Genomic DNA, 24,471 nt, shown 5'->3' with positions numbered 1-24,471 from the left:
GTCACGCGCACCGACTATCACCAAACGGCTTCAGTACCTTTTGTATTCGCCACTCTACCCGGTGAAGCTGGAAAAGCTCCTAAAAGTCGGGTCATATTTGCGCGGCGCAGCGTGGTACTACACGGCGCGACACAAAGTGTCAAATTATTCTTTCAGTCATTTCGTATGGATACCATCGAAATAATTTGTCGCATTAAGGCGGCGCTGCACAGTTACGAGAGAATATTTTGACACGCAGTACAGTGCTGCGTAGCTCCGCTTTCCGACCTTTAGGCTACCAGTGCGCGTCTCTTAAAAAAAGCATAATTACTACAATAAAACGTTTGATGGCAGGTAATGAAGCCAGTGTACCAGTCGTGCCTCGAAAAAGGCATGGAGCACGCCGCGGCCGCCGCCGCCGAGCGCACGTTCGGGCCGGCCACGCCCACCGCCAACGGCAAGCACAAGCACTTGTGATGCCGCCCCGCCCCGCCCCGCCCCCCCGCGTCCCACGACAGGGCCCGGCTCAAGGGACGAAACCCGCGGGACGCTGGACACGACAGGGCCCGGCTCAAGGGACGAAACCCGCGGGACGCTGGACACGACCCCCACAAAACTAACCGTATATCAGCCGAGGCTCTCGCGTGCTGAATGATGCGACGCGGATAAAGCCCGCGAAGATTCATCCGACGTCGCATCGAAATTGCTCAAATAATTTACGCGTGGGGGCGGGATATATAAAACGTGCATGAATGAGCGCGACCTCATTTCTCGTACGTTTCGGAAGTTTTACGGAAGACGAATTTATCAAGAGACGAACCGAATCGGACGCCGTCGTGTCCGCGTCTCATCGATCCTGCTCACGTCGAAATAGTGTTAAATCGAAAGTTTGTGTGATAATGAGTATCTGGGAAGTTGACTGTGTGATCCGCGGCCGCCCCGTCGAAGGAACTCGGGTGAGTTAAAATTTCGACTTGAAATTCTAGGTAAATTAGTGTAGATATTACTAGACTCGAGCTAAAGGACCGGTACTGGTGAAGGTTATAATGGTTGTTTTTGTACAGTTTATAGTGAAATTTTATGTAGAACTAGTTTAGTACTGATCGTAGTATTGATTGATTAATCTGACTTATAAGTTTAGACAATAATGTAATATCTTGGGATGGAACAAACAACAAACTTGCATGTGACACGTGATACTTATTGACTGAAGAGTCCGTATATCGCTTAGTATTACGGCGTCCACTTGGCATACTTAATAAATTTTGAAAGCAACTACCAACAATATTTCCAGTGAGTTTTCGTCTGTCGCTTATAAGACTAAATTAACTTTTAATAATAACTAAATAAAACTTTTTATTTTCAATCACAAAAATAAAATAGTAACAGAATGCTTGATAAACATTTTCGATACTATAAAACAAAGAACTTGACATTTTGTTCACCAAAAGATTTGTGTTAAATGTAATTTTAGCAATAATGAGGAAAGACAAATAACTAAGGATTAACCAATCAATACAAAATCAAATCACGGTGAAACAATTTCATTAGGGGTCATCCATAAAGTACGTCACACGTAAAGAGGGGGGGAGGGGGTCGACAAAGTGTGACATGGTGTGACAAGGGGTGGGAGGGGTCCAAAGTTTCGTGACGTCACATTTCAAAATCTAATATATCTAGAGGTACTAATGGCGTAATTTGAAATATAAATTAAACTAAAAAATACCCCCACCACTTAAGCACAACTCCGTCGAAGTCGAAAACCTAAGAGAGTCTATGTGCAACCAATGAAGCCATTAAATCAATAAAATCTTTTGTAGGTATTATTTCAGATTTAAAATCTAATTCTACTGGCCTATAATGCCGCCAAACGCACCGTACCTCGCGCGTGATTTTATTGTTTCTATTTGTTGCTATTTTTTTGTTAATTTAATAATTTTTCGATGTGAAATTGCAAAACATGTGACGTCACACTAGGGAGGGGGGGTTTCAGAAATGTGACCACCAGTGACAAGGACGGGGGAGGGGTCAAAAAATCATAAAATTCGTGTGACGTACTTTATGGATGGCCCCTTATAACGTATCATAGATCATAATTTATTGATGTGAAATCATTCAGGCACAAAGATTATTTTAATAGCCACATTATAACAGAGAATATAAAGGGACACCTTGTTGAAATGCACCAGACAGATGTACTTAACGACACTAGTAGAAGTAGATGTATAAAACAATTTGTACTCTATTACGATAGATTAGAGTGTATTTCATTTGTCACTTGACAATAATGTAAAACAAATATTTCTGTACCTACCCCATTTTCTCCAAAAAGAAAGGTTTATCTGTTTCCCATATTACCTACTTTTTACGAGGTGGAAATGCGTTATACCTTCAGATATTAGGGACAATAAAAGTCCTTCAGATTATGGCAGCATTATTTGTTGCCATGTTCAACCACAACAACCTCTGCATCATACCTCAGTGTCATTTAAGACGATTAACAAGACACGCCAATCGCATCCAGCTCACAGCTTGGTTCCTAACTGTGCCAGTGACATTGTAACTTTTACAAAAAAGTAAAAACAAAGTCAACTAGACAAACTACTTAACCACCACATCAAAAATATGCATCGCTATTTTAGAAACTGGGGTTTTTTTAACTGGACTTAAGTACCTATACCGCAAGTAGTTAATAGATATAATTGTACAACTTAATCATATCACTGTACCTATTTAAAATTAGTTAGTAAATTCGGTGTAACTCCTGTGAGTTAGATTTTCAACCAGTTGAGTGGCATTTGAAAGACACTTTTAGAAAATGGTAAACTCGACAGTGCTGGCAACATTGAGATACAAATACTTGCAACATTTGATAATGCTATTTTATAAATAAAACATATCACCATTAAAAATATAAAATTACAGGGTGATGAAAAAGCATTTTTCGGAGTTCAAAATTATGTCGTCTTTTTGTATTTTATAGAAATAAATAAATAGCCTATTTCGATTTTGATAAATATTGAGTATGACACGCGTTGTCGCGTTTGCCATATTTCAGTGGCAATATAGTTATGTAAATAAGTATTTTTTTATGTACAATCGACATATCTTCAGATTTCGGAACACTCAAATGTGATGTGCCAATTCGTTAGTAGATTTTTCCAAATTAGCTTCATCTTTGTTTGTTAAATTTTCAGAGTTTATTTTGTTAAAGTACTTGATGGAATAAGGCTAATCTTCCTCTGTATGGCTGCTGGATTTTGACGCGCTCTAAAGTAGCTCCTCTTGCCACGTCTATAAAGTGTAATATGTTAATGACAAGTTCACAAAAGGATAATATGGTTGTGAGATCCAAATTGCATTGATATTAATTAATTAATGTCCTACTTAAATCTCCAAAGTGTATTTATGTACAGGAATGATTAATGTGTGACTAAGTCATCATAGTTACGGACAATAAGTCATTTTACCAGCGTGGTCTTTTACTTTTCGTTCTCATTATGTATTTATCAAACATCGGTATAAAACAAATTCTAATTGTAAATACAAACTTATTGTAAATAAAAGCCAAAAGTGCCTATCTTCCATTTTAAACAATAAAACGTTGTAAACATAGATTAAAAATAGAATAGATAATACTATTTGGTCTGTAACTCCATCGTGCCAAACTTTTAAATCACGTTTTTAATCTGTTCTCATTAAATACTTTGGCTTTTTAATCTCTAGTTTTAATTCTTGAAGGAAAGCTAGTCAACGGTTATTTGACTGGTTCATGACAAAATATTATGTTAAAGATCATTATTTCTTATGAAAAAATAGATAATATGTCAATTTATATGTTATTATTAGTATAATTGTTATAAGAGTTGTTACGGGGTGGTAATTTTGTTTATGAAACAATCATGGCCGACGTGTATAGTAGTTTATAATTATGTTAACTAATAGATTGTTTTAACACACTTTATTTGTAAACTTCGCTTAGAGTTAAGTGTTTTATGCGGTTGACACTAAAATGTTTCAGGTGTTTGCGACATTTTAGTTTCGATTCCAATAAAAGAGAAACAATACTTCTCCTGAGTTTATTTTTATATTTCCGTTATAGGTTTTATAACAATTGCGGTGTACTATCTATTAATCAGTTTATTATCTATCAATTTGTTGGGCCAGTAGCAAAATAAGAATTTCTCTAAAGCAATATACTAATGCAGATTTTAATCGTTTTTAATTTTTTTTAAATATGAATATTTTTTACTTGCGGCGATACACGGATATAACGGACCAATATTACGAGTATTAATGTGTAAAAAATGATATTTTAAATTGCAACGTATTGTCGCTCCTTCTGTATCTTGCTCAATCCCCCTAGCTTTAAGGTTCCTAACGGAAGGTGTTGCATCACCAATTTACTCCACTTCACATTTTAACCGTGCGTGACTAACGAAAATAAACAAAATATTTAAATACATGTATCATTTCAATCGCACATCCACATTATCATATAATGGGTGGGCGTAGCTTCGGTAGACAGTTTTAAAAAAAAATTGAAAAAAAAATTGAGGACTCCTTTTTTTAAGTCGGTAAAATAAAAGTTAGGAAGACTTCAATTTACAACACAGGAGTCAATATAAAACATATTTATTGACGTAGATTGCACCTTGGTACTTGTTAATAATATAATTTGTTTTAAGAGTACATAAAAATATAAGATACATACAGCAACAGTAAAAATATTCTTAAAAATATAGTACTAACAGTATACATCTGTACATTAAAGTATATTATAACTATCTATCATATCACATCATCAAAAATATAATTAAATAGAAAACAATTTACACAATAAATAGTAGAAATACATGTCTGAAGAAAAAACAGCGGTGTGTATATTTTGTGATCTATTTATATTTTTTTTTTAACTAGCGGCGCTATAAGTGAGAGGAATGGCTAGATACAAAAATACAAAATAGTTTTCTAGGGCGAAGTCCCCCTTCGACAATACCATGTTTTCAGATCTTTCATATAAAAATAAGTACCTACATACAAATAATAATGCTGTAATGTAGCAAAACTAGCAAATATGGGTGGGTAAATATGAGTCATAGGTGTTTTTATAAGTCCTTGACTGTAGTTATACACGACGTATATTTTCGCATAATTGTTTGTTCTAAAAATAGTAAGTATATAATAGGTTGTGGTGGTAGCGAAAATGCATGAAAAGTATTTGTAACAAATTACAGAAGTACCTATTGCACCTTATTATGTTAAACCACAAAATTCAACCAAAACACCAATTCATTTTAGAACATTCTATTCTATCAAGAATACAAAAAGTCATAATTATCAGCCTACTTCAGGCTACTTGTGTCTGGACCATATTTGTTGTCTAATGGCGCAATGAGGGTTTTCGCGTATGAAAAATCCGCCAGATGGCAATACGTAGACGCGAGGTCCAAATGCTGCATGAATGGTTATTTTTGACATGACATTGACAGACATGTCAAAATCCACCAATTACGCAGCAGTCAGACCCCACATCCACGTCCCGCCATCTAGCGGATCTTTCATACGCGAAAACCCTCATTACACTCTGCGGGAATTGACCGAGACAGATAGTGTAAACACGCAATTCAGTTAGTTTCGCCGTGCATCACGCATACTACGGTGTGCGTTTTTGCGCTTCTGTTTGGTCAATTTCCCGCATAGTGTAACTGCGCCATAACAATCTTCAAGCGAAGTATTTTGACACTCTGGTAGCCCTAACACATAACTGACATTGTGTGACTGACAAATATCTTTTCTACAATGATTTTTGTCCAAAAGTCGTTGGCCTTAAGGTCTCGATTAGTCTGTGAGGTAGGAATGTTATGAGTACTTCTTGTCTTCGCTGTGCCCCATCGCTGACGCAGTCGCGTTGCCAACTGCTTGCTGTGTTAGCTACAAGGAACAAGAAAATTAATCACAAGGTTTGTTATTAAAATCAGTACTTTTGTTGTTTTTAAGGTTGATATTTCAATAGCGCCAAGGTATAGTAGCAAAGTAAAAAACTATACCCGGGGGGTGCTATGAGATTGAGACAGACTGAATACAGTAGGATACTTACATAATTTTTGACAGTTTCAGCTCCTTCATCTATTTGTACAGCTACGTCTCTCAGGTTGCCAGTTATCCTGGAATAAGGAAGCAATATGATGTAAGTCTTTTCTTTACATTGTTATTTATAAAAAATAAATAAATAAATAAATCATTTATTTGCTCAGAAACATGGTTTGAGACTACATAGTTTGAATTTTAAAATATTTACGGCCATATACATATAAATCAGGTTTAGAGACATCAAAGCCTTAGCTAGTGTCCAAATCTGCTGTATGTCCAGCAATTAGCTCAGCAGCATCAGCACCGCCAGAACAGCGGGTGTGATGGCCACCTTGAAGATGTCTTTATAAAGAAACATTCAAAGACTCCAGACCAACCTGATGTATCCCCAAAGTGCGAGCATGGTCCCCGCCGTAATCGTGAGCGTCTGGACACCCACGCCTGAACTCAGTACTCCCAGCAGGCATCCCAGTATAGTCCGGTCGCCGAGCACGTAGAATTTCGTCCAATGACCCCAAGCTAAGGATGGGTCCTTATCGCTCGCGCGTAATTATATTGCTGTCGCGACTGTGCGAAGGGCGGCCGCAGTGAGTGTGCGAGCGCGACAACTACATAATTACGCGCGAGCGATAAGGATGGGTAGCTTGGGGTCATTGGACGAAATTCTACGTGCTCGGCGACCGGGCTTTAGCATAAGAACCGCCAGCACAGCGGGCGTGATCGCCATCTTGAAGATGTTTTTAAACAAAGACATTCGAAGACTTCGACTGACCTGCTGTATCCCCATAACGCGAGCATGGCCCCCGCCGTAATCGTGAGGACCTGTCCCACGGCTACCAAGGTCTGGACGCCCACGCCTGAACCCAGTACGCCCAGCAGGTATCCCAGCAACATGAGAACAGCCAGCACAGCGGGCGTGATCGCCATCTTGAAGATGTTTTTAAACAAAGACATTCAAGGATTCGACTGACCTGCTGTATCCCCATAACGTGAGCATGGCCCCCGCAGTGATAGTGAGGACCTGCCCCACGGCTACCAAGGTCTGGACGCCCACGCCTGAACCCAGTACGCCCAGCAGGTATCCCAGCAGCATGAGAACAGCCAGCACAGCGGGCGTGATCGCTATCTTGAAGATATTTTTAAACAAAGACATTCGAAGACTTGACTGACCTGCTGTATCCCCATAACGTGAGCATGGCCCCCGCAGTGATAGTGAGGACCTGCCCCACGGCTACCAAGGTCTGGACGCCCACGCCTGAACCCAGTACGCCCAGCAGGTATCCCAGCAGCATGAGAACAGCCAGCACAGCGGGCGTGATCGCCATCTTGAAGATATTCTTGCCCTCGTTGTGTGCACGAAGCTGCTCGAACAGCTCGTCTAATTCCTGCAAGAGACCACACTTGGGTTCAACTGACAGGTGAGATTTTAAGTAAACTATGAGTAGGCGCACACCGTTGATTTTTAGTTGGCCGATAGTTGTGCCCGATTTTAATTTGTATGAAGAATCGGCCAAATCGAATCGGCGTAGTGTACGCACTCCCATACATGCCCATACTGATCAACTGCCCGACTAAATTATCGGCCGACGAAAAATCAACGGTGTGCGCCTACTCTAAGGACTTAGTTATCACACTGTAAGGCAGGATTCACATTGATCGGCGCAAGCCGGCGCGCAGCGCAGCGTCCGTTCGGCCAAAAATGCGGTGGAATGCACGCGTCTGCGCGCGTATCCGCTGAAATACGCTCCTACCGGCTTCCGATTCGCATGCTCGCGCATCCGTCCGGATTGAAATGTCAGTTAATGAGTTGTAAGCAATTACGACTCTAAGAACTGTTAATAAAATCCTATTTTCTTTACGGCCGTGTCAATGGGTAAAGTCCCCAAGTCTCACTTTTTTATGTCAATTGTAAATGTATTAGACCACATCTGACTTCGAAGGAAGAAAGAGCTATAGCGAGATGCAGCGGGGTTACTCCCAAAATACTCTATCCGAAGTTTCGAATGTTGACATCCCTCTCACGCCATGAGCGACAGGGACAGATAGATCCGTAACCACGTAAAGACGTTATGGAGTAATCTGCAGAAGAGAGGACGGTGAACGAACGAACAATGTTTGGTTCACTTCTGTCAATCATCAGCGTATTCCATCCACTCATCGATTGGAAGGAATGCAAAAAGTGAATGCGTTACCAGTGCCAGATTAAGACTACTTGATGCCCTAAGCCAGTGTTTTTCAACCTGTGGGTCGCGACCCCCTGGGGGGTTGCGGAGCCTCTATAGGCCTCTATCGGTCGCGAGAGGTCGCTAAAACTACTCCAGTAAAAAAAAAATCTTATGAAGACAGATTAATCCGAAATCTAATTATGCAAATGTTGTATGGATTTAAATATTCGGTCCCTAAAAACATCTTTGCAAGTGCAACATTATAAAATGCATGAAAAAAAAAAGCGAACGGTCGGAGAGTCGCCAAAAATTTTTTCATGCTAGGGGGATCGTGTCATGAAAAAGGTTGAAAAACACTGCCCTAAGCAATCCACACTTGTGTGACGTGCAGTGGCGGCGTAGCATGGGTTTGGCACCCGGGGCGAGTAAAATGAGGAAAAAATGATGAAAACCCGTCCTAGGTTTCGACTAACTGCACGGTGTATGTGTTGGCCTAAAAGTAGCAGCGTTAATAATTTGCAGGAAAAAAATGACAGTAAAATGGAGGAAAACCCGCTCGTTACCTTAACCAACTGCACGCTATACGTGTTGGCGAGGTCCTGGCCGCCCATCTTCCGTTTGCTGTGGAAGGCGTGAAGCGCCTTGTCCTTGGCGCGCCGGTGCTCCTGCTCTAACACCTTGGGCTGCAGGTAGGGCCTCGTACCACCAGCCACCTCGTCCATGAGCGCGTCGTACACTTCTCTAGCTTCGGCTATCGCGGACAGGTTGTTGGCTTCTGCTGTCGCCTGTAGATAAACAGTTTTGGTGACTTTAGTGCTGCTTAAAGCTTCACAAGAAAGCTTACTTCACACTACAAGACTTGTTTACCGCGAGCCCATTGCGATGTGGTCGATAAGGGGGCTGTTTTATCGGGATCTCTTCGTGGTCCACGTCCAACGTGACGTGATTTATATCATGTGCTCTCTACACTTACAGCACTTGTAAAGTACCTGTCGACTGACAATAGCAAGTTCACATGTGATCTTCATCATCTCCGTGCGCTGCTCTAAGATTATTCTCGCAAGTGAAAAAAGCTTTTCGTGAAGAATAGCACGAGGACAATCCTCTATAATTTAACAGAAGCAACTAATGGAAGATTTGGCTTACACATTCCTCCGTAGATAGAAGAGTTGGGGAAGCCTGATGTTCACATTTTCCCTTAGTCGCTTCATAAGTCATCCACAATAAGAGTGGAGGAAGAATAGCACAGCGAAATATAGATAAAATAACCGGGACTATTCCCACCTCTCGTTCCTACCACTGCAACTCCTGTGTAGCCAGGATCTACAGCTTGACCGTCAATAAAAAATCGCAAAAGAAATGTAGAGCAAATAATAATAATGTTTAGTTTTATGTGGACATAAGGGCCGTTGCCTACGGCGTCTTTTTGTAGCGATGCAGTCGCGCTGCGCGCAATGCGACTAACGCGCGTTAGTCGCCGTCGGCGAGGGCCACAATAGTGAGGTCTACAATCACCTCCAAAATGGACTTTGGTTCTGGCAGTTCCGAGCCGTTGAAGATGGTCATATACGCCTTGAAGTAGAGCAGCAGGTCGCGCGCCTTCACGCGCTGCCCGCCCGTCGTCTTCGGCACCAGCTGCTCCGGAGACAGCAGCATCGGGATGAACTGCCGCAGGTGCGTCTTGAACTCGGGGCTTATGTCTGGGGATCAGGTGATTAGTATTAGATCAGGGTGAAGACGCAAGTGTTGCCAGCTGCCCTCCCACTAAAAGAACCGACGTGAAGGTCGCAGAATTGCCTAAATCACACTACCGGCCGTTGTAGAAATCCTTGAGGCCTTTCTCCAGCAGTGAACGTTATTTGGCTAAAACGACGATACGTGATTAATTTGCAGGGAGGCAAACTCTTCAAAGTTATACGAATTCTTATTTTACTCCTTCCCTCTTACGCAAAGCGCGAAGCCAGCTTGAGCGACAGTAGTGACAGATAGACCCCCAAAATACGACAGCGTTGTGAAATTTTTTTCCCTCCAGAAATGGCTGACAATTGTGATAGAGTTTCTTGCGCCACTTCTCAGCACCATCCCATATATTGTCCCGAAGTGGTGGCAGGGCATGCTATAGCTATATTTGGGACGTGTATAAGCATTCTGGAAATCGCCTAAGTACTGATAAATGACCGACGATCTGGTAAAGGTCGCGGGAAGAGCCTGGACGCGGGCAGCGCAGAACCGCAGAACCGTTCATTATGGAAAACCTTGGGGGAGGCCTTTGTCCAGCCGTGGACGTCATTTGGCTAAAACGAAACGAACTGATGTACGTTAATTATACCCGATGTAAGTAATTATATCAATATACGTTATATTCAGGTATATTATTGTTGTTGTCCACTTTATAAGTCCACAAAACGTACGTCAGAAGGTTGGAACAGTAAAACATGTGATTTCTTTAAAGGTGTAATTGCGACTAAAATAAAACTGGCGGGCTCAGCCGCCGACACATACAAGGAACATTATAACTATTGTTTTCTATTGTTGATTGTATTGGGCAATGATGTGGGAACGCAGGACGCTACTCAATACGCTCTGTTCATTCATGGAGTTAATTTATTACTCTGATTAATATGTACTACAACTGATAAATGATTTGATTTGAAATAAATTCTGCAGCTAGTGCCTCACCTGAGAGTTTCCCCTTGAAGTGCGGGTTGGTGGCGACGGTGAGGCCGGGGTGCGGCATGAGGTAGCACGCCAGCTTCTCGAAGCACGCCACCACGTGCTTCCGCAGCGTTTGTAACTCCTCGTGCTGGCCCTCGTGGATCTGGGGAAGTGTTTGTTTCATCAGAGGCAAAAGACAACAACAAAACAGCTGACGTCAACTGTTTTGACCAATCGTATCGCAGAATCGAAGAAGCGCGGCTGTATTGGAGACGTTAAAAAACTTAAAAATTAGCGTAATCGGGGCTCTGATAATATCTCTGGGACAAGTCACGTTAATGAGCTAATACATTGTTTGCCGTTTGACATTTATGAGCTCGCTCCTTCGCATATTTTGTCCTTCATCTGTAGGTGGAATATGCCTTCTGGATGGTTTAATATCTTCAAGTCTTGGTTACGTGATAAAAAAAGGATGGTGGAAGATCTGACTTTTTATGATCAGAGAATGTTGCAAGGAACTTCTTTAGATATTCAGCTTAGTAGCCTTGATGATTTCAATTCAACGAGGTGGAAAAGACATAGGTACCCCCTTACTAATAAAAAGTTACACAGTTGTTGAACACTGTTTTAAAATGACATTTTCATACTAAACGTCACTTTAAAACACTGTTCAACGAGCGTGTAAGTTTTATTAGTAAGGGGGATACTTTTCAGCATAGTAGACCAAAGTGGCAAAAAATCTGAAAAGCTGGAATGCTGTAATTGTTATTACCTCAAGCCACTTATCAAGCAGCTGTTGACCGCCTTCAGGGCCGAACGGGTGCTCGTAAGGGAAGCTCCAGTCTCGCACCAGGAATTGCAGGTGCTGGAACGGCTTGCCCACGCTGTTCTGCAGCGCCAGGCGCCCGTACTCTGTGAACAGCTGGAAGATACGATAGTTAACTTATTATAATTAGAAATCTGCAGTGGGAAAAGTCATAGATATGCGACCGCAGTGGGGAATCGCACAGACATCTGACTGTCTACCAACAAGAAGAGATGATGAGAGATCGCGCGGAGAGCTCTACCATCGACGTGAACGCCTCAACGTAATCACGACCGCTTTACCAAGTGCGTAACGCAGACAAGAAGAATGTTTTCCAAGAACAGTTTGCATTATAGCGACTAAATACTTAGAGCAGCGGTTCCCGAAAGGTGGTCCGCGGAACCCTGGGGTTCCGTGGAAAGGCCGCAAGGGTTCCGTAAAAAATATTATCCCACGTTTCGTGACCGACGTTGTTCGCTCGCACCGACTTGTTTACGCACAAGTGAGGGGCAGGGCGCGCGGGCGGAGTAATACGGGAGTTCCGCTAGGAAAAGTATAATCAATTAGGGTTCCTTAGCAAAAAAAAATTGGGAAACCCTGACTTAGAGGATACCTAATTTATCGATCTTTACACTATATCAAATATTCGTGAATATGTCTGGCACTGACAATAGAATCAGGCCCTGGAAATTTTTATTGAAAGTCAAATAATAGAAACAACAGAAGCCAGATGCAGCAAACCCGTGTAGTTGTTTCTAATGCGCTGCTCACCTGTAAGTGCTGCAAGTCATCTTCCTCTATGTTCTGCGACAAGTTGTAGATCTGCACCGAGGAGATCATGGTGGAGAGCGCGAAGATGGTTGCGTTGTCGCGCACCGTCGATTCGCTGTCGAAGGTGCCTTGCGTGTCCATCAGCAGGATCACCACCTGGCAAAGATCATGGATGAAATGTACAGGACACATATACGGAAGGTTTATGCTCAAAATCATCTACACGGCGACGCTAAACAAGACCAATTGAACAGGATGTGACTGCTGTTTAAAGCACTGATGAAAATCAGCAACAATGAGGAGGGCTATCGTATTAGCGCCCGAAAATTAGCGCCATTTTAGAGTAAGATCCTTTAACTCGCAGTAATGGCTAAGACAGTGTGTCAACTGGTAAACGCTGCAGTGGCTAACGCCCTTATTCACAAACATTACTCTGAGGTCTCACAGTGTGTGTGGACGCACAGGGATACGAACCAATCACAGAGCTCTATTCAACGCTGTGCGTTCGATTTGCTGCTTCACTTAAGCATGCATCGTTTGTGAATACGGGCGTATGTAGCTAGTGGAGCTATCGCATTTACACTTAATATTGTTTGGTGGCGTCACTGTAGAGTAGAAGAAGGAAAGCTCTCATTGAGTTAAGGACCAGGGTCCAAAAACTTAGAAGTATACGGTGATTATACCTTATCTCCATTAGGCAGAGTGGCCTTAAAGGGCTGCGACCAGAGCAGCAGGCCCGAGGTGTCTCTCTCGGAGCCGCCGCGCCAGCTGAAGCCCTCCAGCGGCTCGTCCTCCGACCCCATCCAGTCGTCGCCGCCCATGCCATGGTTGTACTGAAAGGGTGTAATTGATTTGATAACGTTTTTCCATCAGTACGGCTGTAGCTGTATGTAGAACTAAGACAGCGTGAATTCCAATGGGACCGTGACGCGGGCGGTGTAACGTGCCCACCTTAATAATTTTTTGGACAAACAGGTGGATTCATGTCTAAAATATCTTATCCAAACGGCGAGCAATTAAATGAAGTGTGTCGGGTCTGGGAATTAACATCTGGAACAAAGTATGTATCTATCTACTTCACACCTTCACATTATAAACGGCATGGTCTTGAAGATACGAGAGTATACATCTTGTGCAATAAACAAAGTACAACGAACTTGTGCAGCAAGCGTCTTTCAAGCATATCGAGATGTAATGTAAGCCAATTTAGTTAAAGGTCATTTGGTTTATTAATTCGTCGGAGGCGAGCGCCGAATACCGGCTCTGAAGCTTGAGTTACAAATCAATGGTGTCGCAGTTTCCAAGAGGAAGCTATGTAAACCACAATTATCATTGAGGAAAATTATGCTTACATAATTGACGAACTATTTATAAATGCGATTACACGAATGGCCACACTCCAGGTAAATGAAACTCTGAAGTCTGCCCTTTTATGGGTTTTTCACAAAAACTGCTCAAGTTCATAAATAAGTCTAGAAAATATAAAAGAAGTAAAGTTAAATCAGAGCCGACACGCAATAAACTTGCCATCTTTTATGCTCTTATTCTTATGCGTTTACGGGTCACGAGACGACAACTGATTTAGTTCAATTCAATTTTTAAGTGAGACATGCTTCAAACATATTGATAGTATTGCTTACGGTGTGATCGAGGTATCTCAAAAAGAAGTCGAGCAGGAAAGACTTTCCCTTTCGAAAAGCGCCGGCCACCGACACCACAATGACGGCGCGGTCTCGTATATCGTCTTCCAGCAAGAGCTTGCTGAGGGCATCCTCGGCCAGCACAAAGCGGTGCTCCGAGGGTATCACCACGGGCAGTCCGCGGCCTGACTTCAGGCTCTGTGGTTTACCTGAGGAATCAAAAAACAGCACTAATAAAAAGTCTTTAAATAGACTTCGGACGCAAGTTGGCCGTAGTAAGGACAATCTGGTCAGGTGGGGATTCTTGGATGGCTCAAACATGGAGTGCAGGTGTGGTTTTGTTCCCCAGTCGATGAAGCACATGATGTCGTGCCCTGAGTGCCCAAGCAACTGCACTCAGGAGGATTTGATGAGTGCTATACTGACAACGCCACTCTTGTGGCGGACTTTTGGGCTGACACTGTGTAGATTTGTTGTCGACACGAAAAGAAGAAGAACAGCACTAATGGTTGTGCTCTCGAAGAAAGGAACTACTTCCTTCTGCCAAGAGTTAAGTACTCGTATTTCAGTGAGGATATTATCCCTCTGACTGCTGCTTAGAAAAAGTTAGCATGTCGAGGAGTCTGCGAGAAGGGCCCAGGGACCCATTAAGTTTAAGCACAAGTATGATCCTTAAATTAGCGAAAATTATGTCATTCTATTCTTTGGTCGATATTTTATTATCATTGTCTATAAACACACTTCTTCGATCGTGCACACGCGACTCTACAAAATTATAGGTTAGTTGAGTCACCTGCATGAACAACAGCAGATGCTAGTAAGAAATATACGATTCCGAGTCGTGATGATGAATAACCCATTTTATATAAGCCTAGCAAGTGTAAGAACACTGGCTCTAAACGATAAGACTGCTTTTAACAAAGGTCTGTGCAGAAGTGGACCAAAATATCTACGATGATGAAAGAAAAAATATTTATTTTAAATGCACTTGGAAATATTTATGATGCCATGTTTAATTCTGAAAATAAATTTGTTAATTTATTTTAATCAATATCGATTTTACCTGTGTGTATTTTTACCTATAATCACGAGTGGTATCTATGGTATTGTCAGTTAATAACATCCTAAGGCAATATCTACCAGTCAACCGTAGATGTTGAAAATATATGTGACATAACGATAATAAGACCTGCAAACAATGGAAAATTTGGAAACCGCAAAATGTTTCATTATGATTAACAATTAGTACGTAATTATAATAACTTAACCATGACTCGACGAATTAGACTTATTTATTAGCCTGTATCACCAAATGGCACAGTCTACCAGTCAACATTAGAAACGTTATTATTGTTGTTACGCATTATCTAATTGGATTTGTTCTAGAAAGTTATGTTACTGTTACTTAAGGATCGGTAAGTTTTCTCTTTGGACGTCGTAATAAATCCGAACATCTATATATAAAAATGAAACCCGTTTCGCGTTGTCACGGCATCACGTGTGAACGGCTGAACCGATTTCGATAATTCTTTTTTTTAAATGTTTGTGGAAGTCCAAGGATGGTTCTTACGGAAAAAAATATTAAGAAAATCTCTACGCTAAGGCGGTACGAAGTTCGCCGGGTCAGCTAGTTATTTATAAAACATCTAACTACTAGTAACACAACACCTTACCACAATTAACGTTGTATGTAGGTAATGGTGTCATTTCCACAGTATACGAGTAATTTACAGCAAGTAATCGCATTGAAATCGCAAGTGAAACGCGCTGTAAACAGTTTACAAAAACACGTTAAAACTTATGCACATATTTGGTAGCAATCACAGCACAGCTAGTTCACCTCAACCGCAACATTCTTGCTGACACATTATTCTATTAATAGGCACTCACTGAAAACCGTAAACACACTCGTAAAATTGATTCTAGCACTTTTATCTTGTTATTGGTGGAGAAATACTCACTCATTATTATTTTATCCGTGCATAAACAACAATAATGTAGGTGCGGGGTGCGACGGCGTTCGAAGTGGGCAGACGCGGCCTGTTGACTGACTATTGCAGCGTAGTAAGGTCATGTGTGATGTCATAACAAGCGGCTCCACCGGCCGGTGATGTCATAAGTTCGAGAGGATTTGTTTGTTGGAGGTGAATCAGTCAATAGAAATAGGACCTTCATTGAGAAGGCGCGGCACTCCCAAGGGGCCGTAACTTTTATCACCCAAGTCACAGATGCCATGTGAACTACGGAGGCATGAACGATATTGTTATAAAAATGCGACTTAACTAAAAAATATCTAATGCTCCAATTTTACGAGAAAATTTACGAGCTAGAGGGATTAAAATCTGTAGATGCCACAAAAAGAGCATGTCGTCATCTGTTAAATATTAACTGACAGTTAAACTAAACGGCCATGGTCTGGTGAATATGTAGTTTTTCTCCTGGTTGCAGAGAGTAAACAAATAACTTCGTGTAGTTTTCCAAGTTTGGTTCTCATTTCAGGCTTATATCAATCTGATTGTCCGATAAGAAACTATGACGTTGAGTCATATCAGACGGCTATTTCCCATTGTTTAATGCACAATGGGAATCAGATCTACCCACTTACCTAAATTATATCTATTTGCCTGTGCGAGCTGATCCACGCGTGGATTTAGTGTTATCAAAGAAGAATGGACCTCCTTCTATCATGAACTAAAACAATTCAGGAAAAATTGCCTGTGACAATCAGGAATCCTGTACCTGTACCTAAGCGAATGGGTTTTCAAAATGGTAAGTATCAGTCACAAATTCAAATAACAGGCACGTTCACAAACACATTTTTTCCTATTTCTAATAAAATGTAATTTTATAAAGCCAATAACTTTCAAGTTCGCGGCTGGACACCCAAGCCATCAGGGAATCCACTTTCAGACGCGCGTGCAGTCGTCCGAAACCCGTACTTATATGCCCGCATTTATAAGCACGCATTAAGGTATGTTTACATATTTGCGATGTTTTTATCTATGTAAGTAATCCTTCTAAGGATATATTTTCACATCGCTTCTACCACTTACTTAACTAGTTACATAATGATAGATTGACATAGTATAAGAAAGCAATTGGAGGTGGCTCAGCTAATGCTTTACATACGCGAGGCTGGCCGTTCATGGCGCATGCAACTCTGTGAAAATGTGAAAATATCGAAATCTCGTCCAAAAAAAGCTTGGACGAATAGTCTAAGAAAAGCAGTCAGATAAAAAGCCATCATCATTCATCCTATAGCAGTCAACTGTTTCATCTGTTCTTCGATTTATCTTTAGATATGATCCGACCACTTACCTCTATGTATCCTATTATGCAGTATATACTCCATCCACCACTTTGCCTAAATTACACTGCCCTCTCCTGAACCAGGATCTGGTGCGCCCATATGGTGTAAAAATCATCCATGCGTTCTCCCTCACTAACTTTCACATCAGTAGGTAGGATAGTAGGATAAAACGACGATCGATGCAATCAACGGGGCCACTCCGAAAAACCTATCTGAAGTTTCGAATATTGCCATCCCTCTCATGCAAAGCGAGATGCCAGCATGGGCGACGACAGTAAAAGATAACCCGAAACTACGTAAACGCGTTGTCTTCTTTAATAAAACAAATTCTCAACAGTACTTACCTACCTGTTGCATATACTCGTAGTAACGACGCTGATTTCCAACTGTATGTATACAATGTCTTTTAACATTGGCGATCTTGTTTACATTCTAAAACATAACAATAAGAAAAATAATAAATATACAAGGAAAAGAATTGGTTTCAGAAAGTATCTTTATTTTCATATAGTGTTTTACACTTTGACATTAGATAGGTATATTATAATAATATGTTTAATAACTTGTTATAAGAGAAATCTTAAAAATGTATGCCCAATGAACATTTTCTATTTTTACTAAGTCATGCTATTACATACTGTGCTATTACCACAATAAGTTTAAAAACTGTATAGGTACGTACATACAGTAAATGCAGAGAAGAGTGTCATAGATAGAAACCGGCTATACTTATTTAGAATATAAATACTTATGATAACAATAATTTCTTAATCACATAACACATTAAGGTTGGGCTGCACCATCTTACTTTGACGTAAAAAATCTGTCAAACTCCATACAAAATACACCAGTTATCGTTATAGTTACGATTAAAGTTAGGTGGTGCAGCTCAGCCTAAGACTCAGTCGCATTCATTCTTGCATATAAAACATTTTCTTTATGGTTTCATCATATTTCCTTTTTATATTATCCATGATGTCTTTGATATCTTTAGCTTTTTGTTTGACTGCTTTATCATTGGGATCCAACTTGAGAGCTTTCTGTATGTCTTCCCAAGCTTCTTCATACTTCTTCACACCAGCAAATGCTAGGGACCTCCTGTACAGTGCTTTGACGTTGTCAGGGTCAAACTGTAGAGCATTCGTACAGAGGATCTCTGCTGCTTCGTGCTGATTGTAGTGCAACTGACAGTGCGCCAAGTTGCTGTATAATTTCACCTAAAAAAAACAGATTGTTTAGTGGGATGTAGTAGTAACTGCAAAAAGTGAAATCTGGCTGTGAATAATTTTATAATATAATACATAATAGCGTAGTAAATAATGATAGAAATAATTTATTTAGATGTTTTAGGTCTATTCTGTATAATACCTTGAGATCAATCAGTTCCTTGACTTTCTCTTCGTCAATGACCTGCGGGTCGAAGGGCTCTATAGCTATCAGCATCTTCAGAGCCTTGCTGAACCTCCTGAAGGCATCCACTATTCTCTTCTCTTTCACAAGCTCTACTCCTCTTTCCTATAGGAAAAAAAATACCATAAACAAAAATAGTTGCAGTGGTGGTCAATTATTTTGAAGAAGGAAAAAAATATTTATTTGGTATCAAAGATAATACAGATCAAGAATTCATTTTTTTATGCATGACAAAGCAGGTATTTGACCGCAATCGCACCTGGTGTTAAGTGAGATGCAGTACCATGCCCATGCATATCTGCCCTGTAAGTGCCTATTTATTTTGCAAATTGGATTACACCTCCCAGTATTACTTGAAGCCTACGACTGCTTTGGGACAATAAATGGGCAGTGCTGAGAAGAAGCAGTGCAAGAAACTTAGTATACAATATGATAAATTATATTAATGCATTAAAAAATTACTTGCAAATAAAAAAATACTAAATGTTAGAAAATAATATAAAGCAGAGTTCCATACTTTGTGATGCACAGCTGCCTCGTGCAGCCGCTCCCAGCTCCAGTCGCTCACGAGCTGCTCCTCCATCACCTCCGTCAGCTCCACCTTACACGAAACCTTCAGCGCCTGCTGCCCCTTCGCGTCTTTATACAGGATCGTCACCTCACTCTTCTCCCCGCAACACATCTGCTGCAACGCCAGCTCGAAGTCCTTATCAATAAACGAATCGCAATCCCCAATAAGCACATTCCCGTCGAAGCTCTCGCTGAAAATACGGCTACAGGTAACCATGTCGCACGGCCCCGCGCCGTCAGAGCAGTTCACATCTGTTATAACGATCTTACAACGGGAATCTTCGTAAGGAACTACGGTGTAGTCGCCCGGTGTTATTATTTTCTTAGTAATATCTCTGTCCGGTCTACAATGTATTTTGGATATTGTAGTAGTGTTCTTTTCCTTGCTTGTCGTAGCCGATTCCCCAGATGTTGATTCCTCGGCCCTGGCCGATTCTGTGCCCATGGTTAATTTTACCAAATAATTTACTGGTGTTTACGGTCTGTTTCAATCAGAAACAAATAGAAGAATTATTTATAACAATTTACGAATCAACACAAGTACACAACAAAAAAAACACTGATTGACAGTGACAGGACAGTGGTGACAGCTTAGCGGTCGTTCCGAATCTTATACTTGACTGATTTTTTTCACAATAGATTCATGATTGATTTATTTTATTTTATAGTTTGTTGTTCATTTGTACATTGTTACTTTGGCAAATAACAAAACAGTTAAATATTTTTAATGAACCATTCTTACTTTTCCATTAATTAATTATCGGTAAGTTTTGAACCATGTTTTGAACGCACCGCTACCATTGGCGTTTCATCACCAGCATCCAGCGTTTTAAGAAAAGTATTTAATTTTATAAAAATAATTATTAATTATTGGCAAAAAACAATATTGCTAAATGGTTGCTAAATTATTTCGTGTTCATGTATTTTCATACTTTTCTGAACTAAACTTCTTTTCGAAATAATTTGACAGAAACTTGTCAAAAGCAGCTGATCGACAGATGTTACCTCTAATCCATATCTGTGGATGTTACAAAGTCTAATAAATTCGCCGAAAAATTTAATAATTCAAATTGTTAAGCCGCATTTTAAAAGTGAATAATGTAAAGAGAAAGTCAGTCTCAGTTGTTAAGTTTTTACAGCAGGACTATTTGTTATATTTTGTCTGTGTTTTATATTTTTATATATTTTACTTATTAACTATAAACATTGCTCAGTTACAAGGTAAATATTTAGATGTTTATTAAGTAAAAGACGGATTTATTCTGTTACTGCATAATAAATCATTGCCGTCAGCAATCAAAGTTAAATAAATGAAGATCTAACATAACCTTTAATTCAAGATAAATTCTAGTATCATAAAAACAACCTCAAATTAGACCAAAGTTGTAAGTTTATGACTGAAAATATTCCAATAAGACACTGTACTATGTAGTACACAAATAGGAATTGGAATGCAAGTGGTATTGTAACAACTGGTCTACAGAGGGATGTTAGGTCTCCGTTTACTGTTGTACGGCAAAGAGTATTTTCCAGACATCATGACGTTGCTGCTGAAGAGCGTGTGGCAGAACGTGCTGCGAGGCGGGCCGCTCGGCCGCGCCGCCATCAAGTCGCGGAGCTTGTCAACAACAGGTAAAGACCTTTTTATTTTTCATTAGCTTGGAGCAAAGCTAAATTCTACTCCTTCATTAAAATATAAGAAAAAATATTGTGAATTTGTCAGTAATAACAGTACCTAAAATTTTCAATTGCCTTTTCTTTTTTTTACAGTCCGTAAAGAAAAACATGTGATGCTATTCATTGCAAAACAAGTTAATTTATTTGTGTGCCCATCTTTTATCATTATTAAGGAATTATAGTTAAACATTTTTTTGGTGCTTTCAACGCGCGTTTGCTGCGCGGCTAAAACATCGCGTACATAGTGCATTCCGTAAAAAGCGCGTCGACAGTGCTTGAAAAAACATGCGGTGTGTGCCGGCCCTAAGACTTGCAAAGAATTACTAATTTTTCAGTAACAGAAGTAACGCGCGCCAAGTCTCCAGACGCGGTGATGTCCCGCCTAAAGACGGCGCCCACAGCTGCCGAGCTGCTGGCGGCAGTGCAGACGCACCTCAACGTGATGACGCACAAACACATGCTGCAAGCCCTGCGCAGCTTGTTCGAGCTGCAGAAGGCGGGCAAGTAAGTTACCACAGCACTTCACAGCAGCAATAAGTCAGAAGGCTTCTTCCTTTTCATCGGAAAATACCGTTGCGAAAACTCATATGGCTACGAAGGGAGCAAGGAGTTACGTGAATTATCTGGGTTTTTAGAGACCACCACACTATGCGATATTCTCAGCTTAACATTTTCCAAGTTTTTATGCTAGGCGTCAAAGGTGACAGCCTCGATGCCACTCTTTTATGGCATGACTTGGTATTTGAAGATAGTCTTTAGCATCCCTAAAGAGCACGCATCCTCGTCTTTATTGTTCTTTAACATGATACAAGGTTTAACTCTCAAAGTAGTTCAAATTATAACAACTTACTTTTCTCTTCCTTCAGAATGGACCAAGACACCCAAAGCATTATAAAGAACCCAGCGTTTAGCGTTCTCTGTCAGAACTTCAAAAAGCACGCGCGGGCTCTTGAAATCAACGAGGCTATCGAAGCGACAAAAGTCCTCTCTTACCTGAAGGTGCCCGTCGACTCGCTCATCCTTCAGACCATGCTGCAGCTCATCCGATATAACATCAACTTCATCAACGTCCGCCAGATCATGTTCCTAGACTTTCTCCTAAATCGATACGATTGTAAGAACCACTTGGTAGACGCGCTAAAACTGGCACTACCCCTTGCCTTTCAAATACGACTTCCTCTTGAACTGGACAATGAAGATTTGCCTCTTTTGAGGGATATGCTATCATACTGCTGCAACCACGACCTCCCAGACCGGTGTATCAACAACATAGTGACAGGACTGTTGCTGCATGACCAGCAGATAAACGCGCAGAACGCTAAGTCGATAATATGGTCGCTGTGTCAGGTGAACTGCACCGAGGAGGTGTTCCCGACCAGAGTTCAGCTGCTGCACATATGCTGCGACATCTTGACGCAGCGTGTGCACGAGCTGACGTATGACGATGTGCTGCGGACGGCTGCGAGGATCAAAGGCCGCGTGCTGGAGAAGCACCCTGAGTATTACCACGAGCAGCTGATGGACGCGTTGGCAAACTATGTTGTACAGAACAAAATTGACTTTGAGAGGAGCTTGCTGCTGGCCAGAGTACTGTCTAGACTCGTGAGTGTGTTTCATAGGTCAATCAAGTATGCCACAAAAACATTTTAAACTCAATAACATCTATTTTTATTCTTTACAGGCGCACACCCACCTAGGCTTGGTCGAGTACCTCTGCCAGCTAGCCTCGTCGGACCCCACAATACTCTCCAAAGCGCGCACCAACATCCTCTTCGGCTTCATCAACTGCTTGTCCAACAACAACTACAGACCCAACCCCGACCAGTGGGACGTGCTCCGAAAGCAGATCTCTCTAAACCCAGTCCTCGACGGCAAGAACTTCGCGCTGCCTTGGACGAAACTCTGCTTAGAACTGGCTTCGCTAGGTCACTACGAAGATAGGGTGCTCGAAAGGGTGTTTTCAAAGGAGTTTTTAAAAGATTATTTGTCCCGGGAGAATAATACGCTGGATTACCTGCAGCTGCTGACCCTGCATGAGGCTGTGAAGTGCTTCCATAGTCGGGAGTATTCGATGCCTCCTGAGACGCTGGAGAGGGCGAAGGCTCTGTACCCGGTGCACAGCTTGACGGAGCAGCTGGAGGAACATCTAGCGAGAGGATTAGGCGGGAGGGAGTTTGTGGCCAAGCATGTGGTGCTGCCGAATGGAATTGTAGCAGGTATTTATTCCTATTCATTTCTTCAAAAGTATAAAAGCAGATGAATATAAATGAATATTGCATTGTAAAACATTGATTGATAGTTACTATTGTTTCTTTTTCTCGAGTTTTACCAAAGCTCGGTCCGTGAGCACGTAGAATTTTGTCCAATGACCCCTAGCTACCCATCCTTATCGCTCGCGCGTAATTATATTGCTGTCGCGACTGTGCGACGCGCGCCCGCAGTGAGTGTGCGAGCCAGACTATAAAAGAACTCAATTTTCTAATCATAATTCTCTTGCATTTCAGATGTAGTAACGTGTCTGAAAGGCGGGTACCCTATGAAGCTCACTGTCCCAGCGGGTTTCGTCAATAAAGTGCCGATTAAAGAACTGAGCATACCCCAAGGTGCAATTGTGTAAGTGCTTTACAACATAATGTGATGGCGCAAGCACACTATGCGGAAAATTGTCCAAGTCGAAGCGCTAGCCCGCACACCGAAGTATGGGCGACGCACGTGTCGAAGGAGAAAGTAACCGAGATGGTGTTCACACTATTACGTCTTGTCCAATTTCCCGCATAGTGTACTTGCGCCATAACGTAAAGGACGCTATAGTCTGGTCTGTGAGCACGTAGAATTTTGTCCAATGACCCCAAGCTACCCATCCTTATCGCTCGCGCGTAATTCTCACTGCGGGTGCCAGTCGCACAGTCGCGACAGCAATATAATTACGCGCGAGCGATAAGGATGGGGTCATTGGACAAAATTCTACGTGCTCACAGACCGCGCTTTAAAAAAGATTACCTAGCCAGCCCCAATTTTAAAATAAAAATTTTTTTCATAAACTTTTCTTTCAGCGTCTGCATAATGAACTTCAGCCCGGGTTGTTTTTCAATGAACAGCAACCGCCTCCGCGGCACCTTCCGACTCATACTCGATATAGTGGAGAAGTTGGGTTACGTCGCGGTGGGCGTCAACGTGCACGAATGGATGACTGCACCGGCTCACGAACGCGCGCCGTATCTCGTGCGGGAAGTGGCTTACAAGTGCGGGGAGATCGGCATGAAGCTCACTGCAACTTGAACCTGTTTTGTTACCCTGTTTGGACCTGAGATTGAATTGTAGAGCAAATTCTAGTACAAATAAAGACTGTTGAGTTTTTCCTAAGTGAAGTTATTTATCAATCATCATCAATATCAT

The 24,471-nt window shown here is 41.4% G+C and overlaps 5 protein-coding genes across 6 annotated transcripts in view; 2 read left to right on the top strand and 3 right to left on the bottom strand.

Moving 5' to 3' along the window:
• The window catches only part of LOC135080470 (atlastin-like), a 45,969-nt gene extending 41,923 nt beyond the window's left edge, over positions 1 to 4,046 (top strand). The window contains exon 12 of the mRNA XM_063975108.1: positions 334 to 4,046. Coding sequence (XP_063831178.1) covers positions 334 to 456 — 123 coding nt within the window. The 3' untranslated portion in view covers positions 457 to 4,046. The remainder of the gene's footprint in view (positions 1 to 333) is intronic.
• The window catches only part of LOC135080467 (viral IAP-associated factor homolog), a 189,970-nt gene that overhangs the window by 45,831 nt on the left and 119,668 nt on the right, over positions 1 to 24,471 (bottom strand). The window lies entirely within an intron of this gene.
• Positions 7,013 to 16,922, bottom strand: LOC135080827 (atlastin-like). The gene is made up of 10 exons (XM_063975551.1): positions 16,070 to 16,922; positions 14,109 to 14,317; positions 13,152 to 13,301; positions 12,469 to 12,624; positions 11,665 to 11,814; positions 10,917 to 11,055; positions 9,753 to 9,937; positions 8,801 to 9,022; positions 7,247 to 7,457; positions 7,013 to 7,194 (listed from the first exon to the last, which is right to left on the bottom strand). Exons 1-10 carry the CDS (start codon positions 16,071 to 16,073, stop codon positions 7,013 to 7,015), a joined length of 1,608 nt encoding a protein of 535 aa, XP_063831621.1. The 5' UTR covers positions 16,074 to 16,922.
• LOC135080466 (uncharacterized) lies at positions 17,895 to 19,964 on the bottom strand. Its single transcript, XM_063975104.1, has 3 exons — positions 19,346 to 19,964; positions 18,787 to 18,933; positions 17,895 to 18,635 (listed from the first exon to the last, which is right to left on the bottom strand). Exons 1-3 carry the CDS (start codon positions 19,841 to 19,843, stop codon positions 18,330 to 18,332), a joined length of 951 nt encoding a protein of 316 aa, XP_063831174.1. The 5' UTR covers positions 19,844 to 19,964; the 3' UTR covers positions 17,895 to 18,329.
• Positions 20,410 to 24,438, top strand: LOC135080464 (uncharacterized). Of its 2 annotated transcripts, XM_063975102.1 has the most exons (7): positions 20,410 to 20,619; positions 20,932 to 21,030; positions 21,411 to 21,579; positions 21,942 to 22,677; positions 22,757 to 23,291; positions 23,580 to 23,688; positions 24,129 to 24,438. In XM_063975102.1, exons 2-7 carry the CDS (start codon positions 20,937 to 20,939, stop codon positions 24,352 to 24,354), a joined length of 1,869 nt encoding a protein of 622 aa, XP_063831172.1. In that variant the 5' UTR covers positions 20,410 to 20,619; positions 20,932 to 20,936; the 3' UTR covers positions 24,355 to 24,438. The 2 variants fall into 2 exon arrangements, with proteins under 2 accessions (XP_063831172.1, XP_063831171.1); XM_063975101.1 differs by having other exon boundaries at positions 20,410 to 21,030.

This window comes from Ostrinia nubilalis, chromosome 18 (genome assembly GCF_963855985.1).
Source record: "Ostrinia nubilalis chromosome 18, ilOstNubi1.1, whole genome shotgun sequence".
Taxonomy (NCBI): domain Eukaryota; kingdom Metazoa; phylum Arthropoda; class Insecta; order Lepidoptera; family Crambidae; genus Ostrinia; species Ostrinia nubilalis.
This window is presented reverse-complemented; position numbering and strand designations above follow the sequence as displayed.

What these genes read in the sequence shown, in the direction of transcription:
- LOC135080827 (XM_063975551.1), bottom strand. An exon ending in ATGACTTGCAGCACTTACAG is followed by an intron (nt 11,815 to 12,468) that starts GTGAGCAGCGCA and finishes CGTATCTTCCAG; the next exon opens with CTGTTCACAGAGTACGGGCG. An exon ending in GCTCACGTTATGGGGATACA is followed by an intron (nt 7,195 to 7,246) that starts GCAGGTCAGTCA and finishes TCTTCAAGATAG; the next exon opens with CGATCACGCCCGCTGTGCTG.
- LOC135080466 (XM_063975104.1), bottom strand. Translation starts at nt 19,843, where the DNA reads ATGGGCACAGAATCGGCCAGGGCCGAGGAATCAACATCTGGGGAATCG. An exon ending in AGGCAGCTGTGCATCACAAA is followed by an intron (nt 18,934 to 19,345) that starts GTATGGAACTCT and finishes TTTTTCCTATAG; the next exon opens with GAAAGAGGAGTAGAGCTTGT. An exon ending in AGGAACTGATTGATCTCAAG is followed by an intron (nt 18,636 to 18,786) that starts GTATTATACAGA and finishes TGTTTTTTTTAG; the next exon opens with GTGAAATTATACAGCAACTT.
- LOC135080464 (XM_063975101.1), top strand. Translation starts at nt 20,886, where the DNA reads ATGTTAGGTCTCCGTTTACTGTTGTACGGCAAAGAGTATTTTCCAGAC. An exon ending in CCAGAGTACTGTCTAGACTC is followed by an intron (nt 22,678 to 22,756) that starts GTGAGTGTGTTT and finishes TATTCTTTACAG; the next exon opens with GCGCACACCCACCTAGGCTT. An exon ending in GCCGAATGGAATTGTAGCAG is followed by an intron (nt 23,292 to 23,579) that starts GTATTTATTCCT and finishes CTTGCATTTCAG; the next exon opens with ATGTAGTAACGTGTCTGAAA.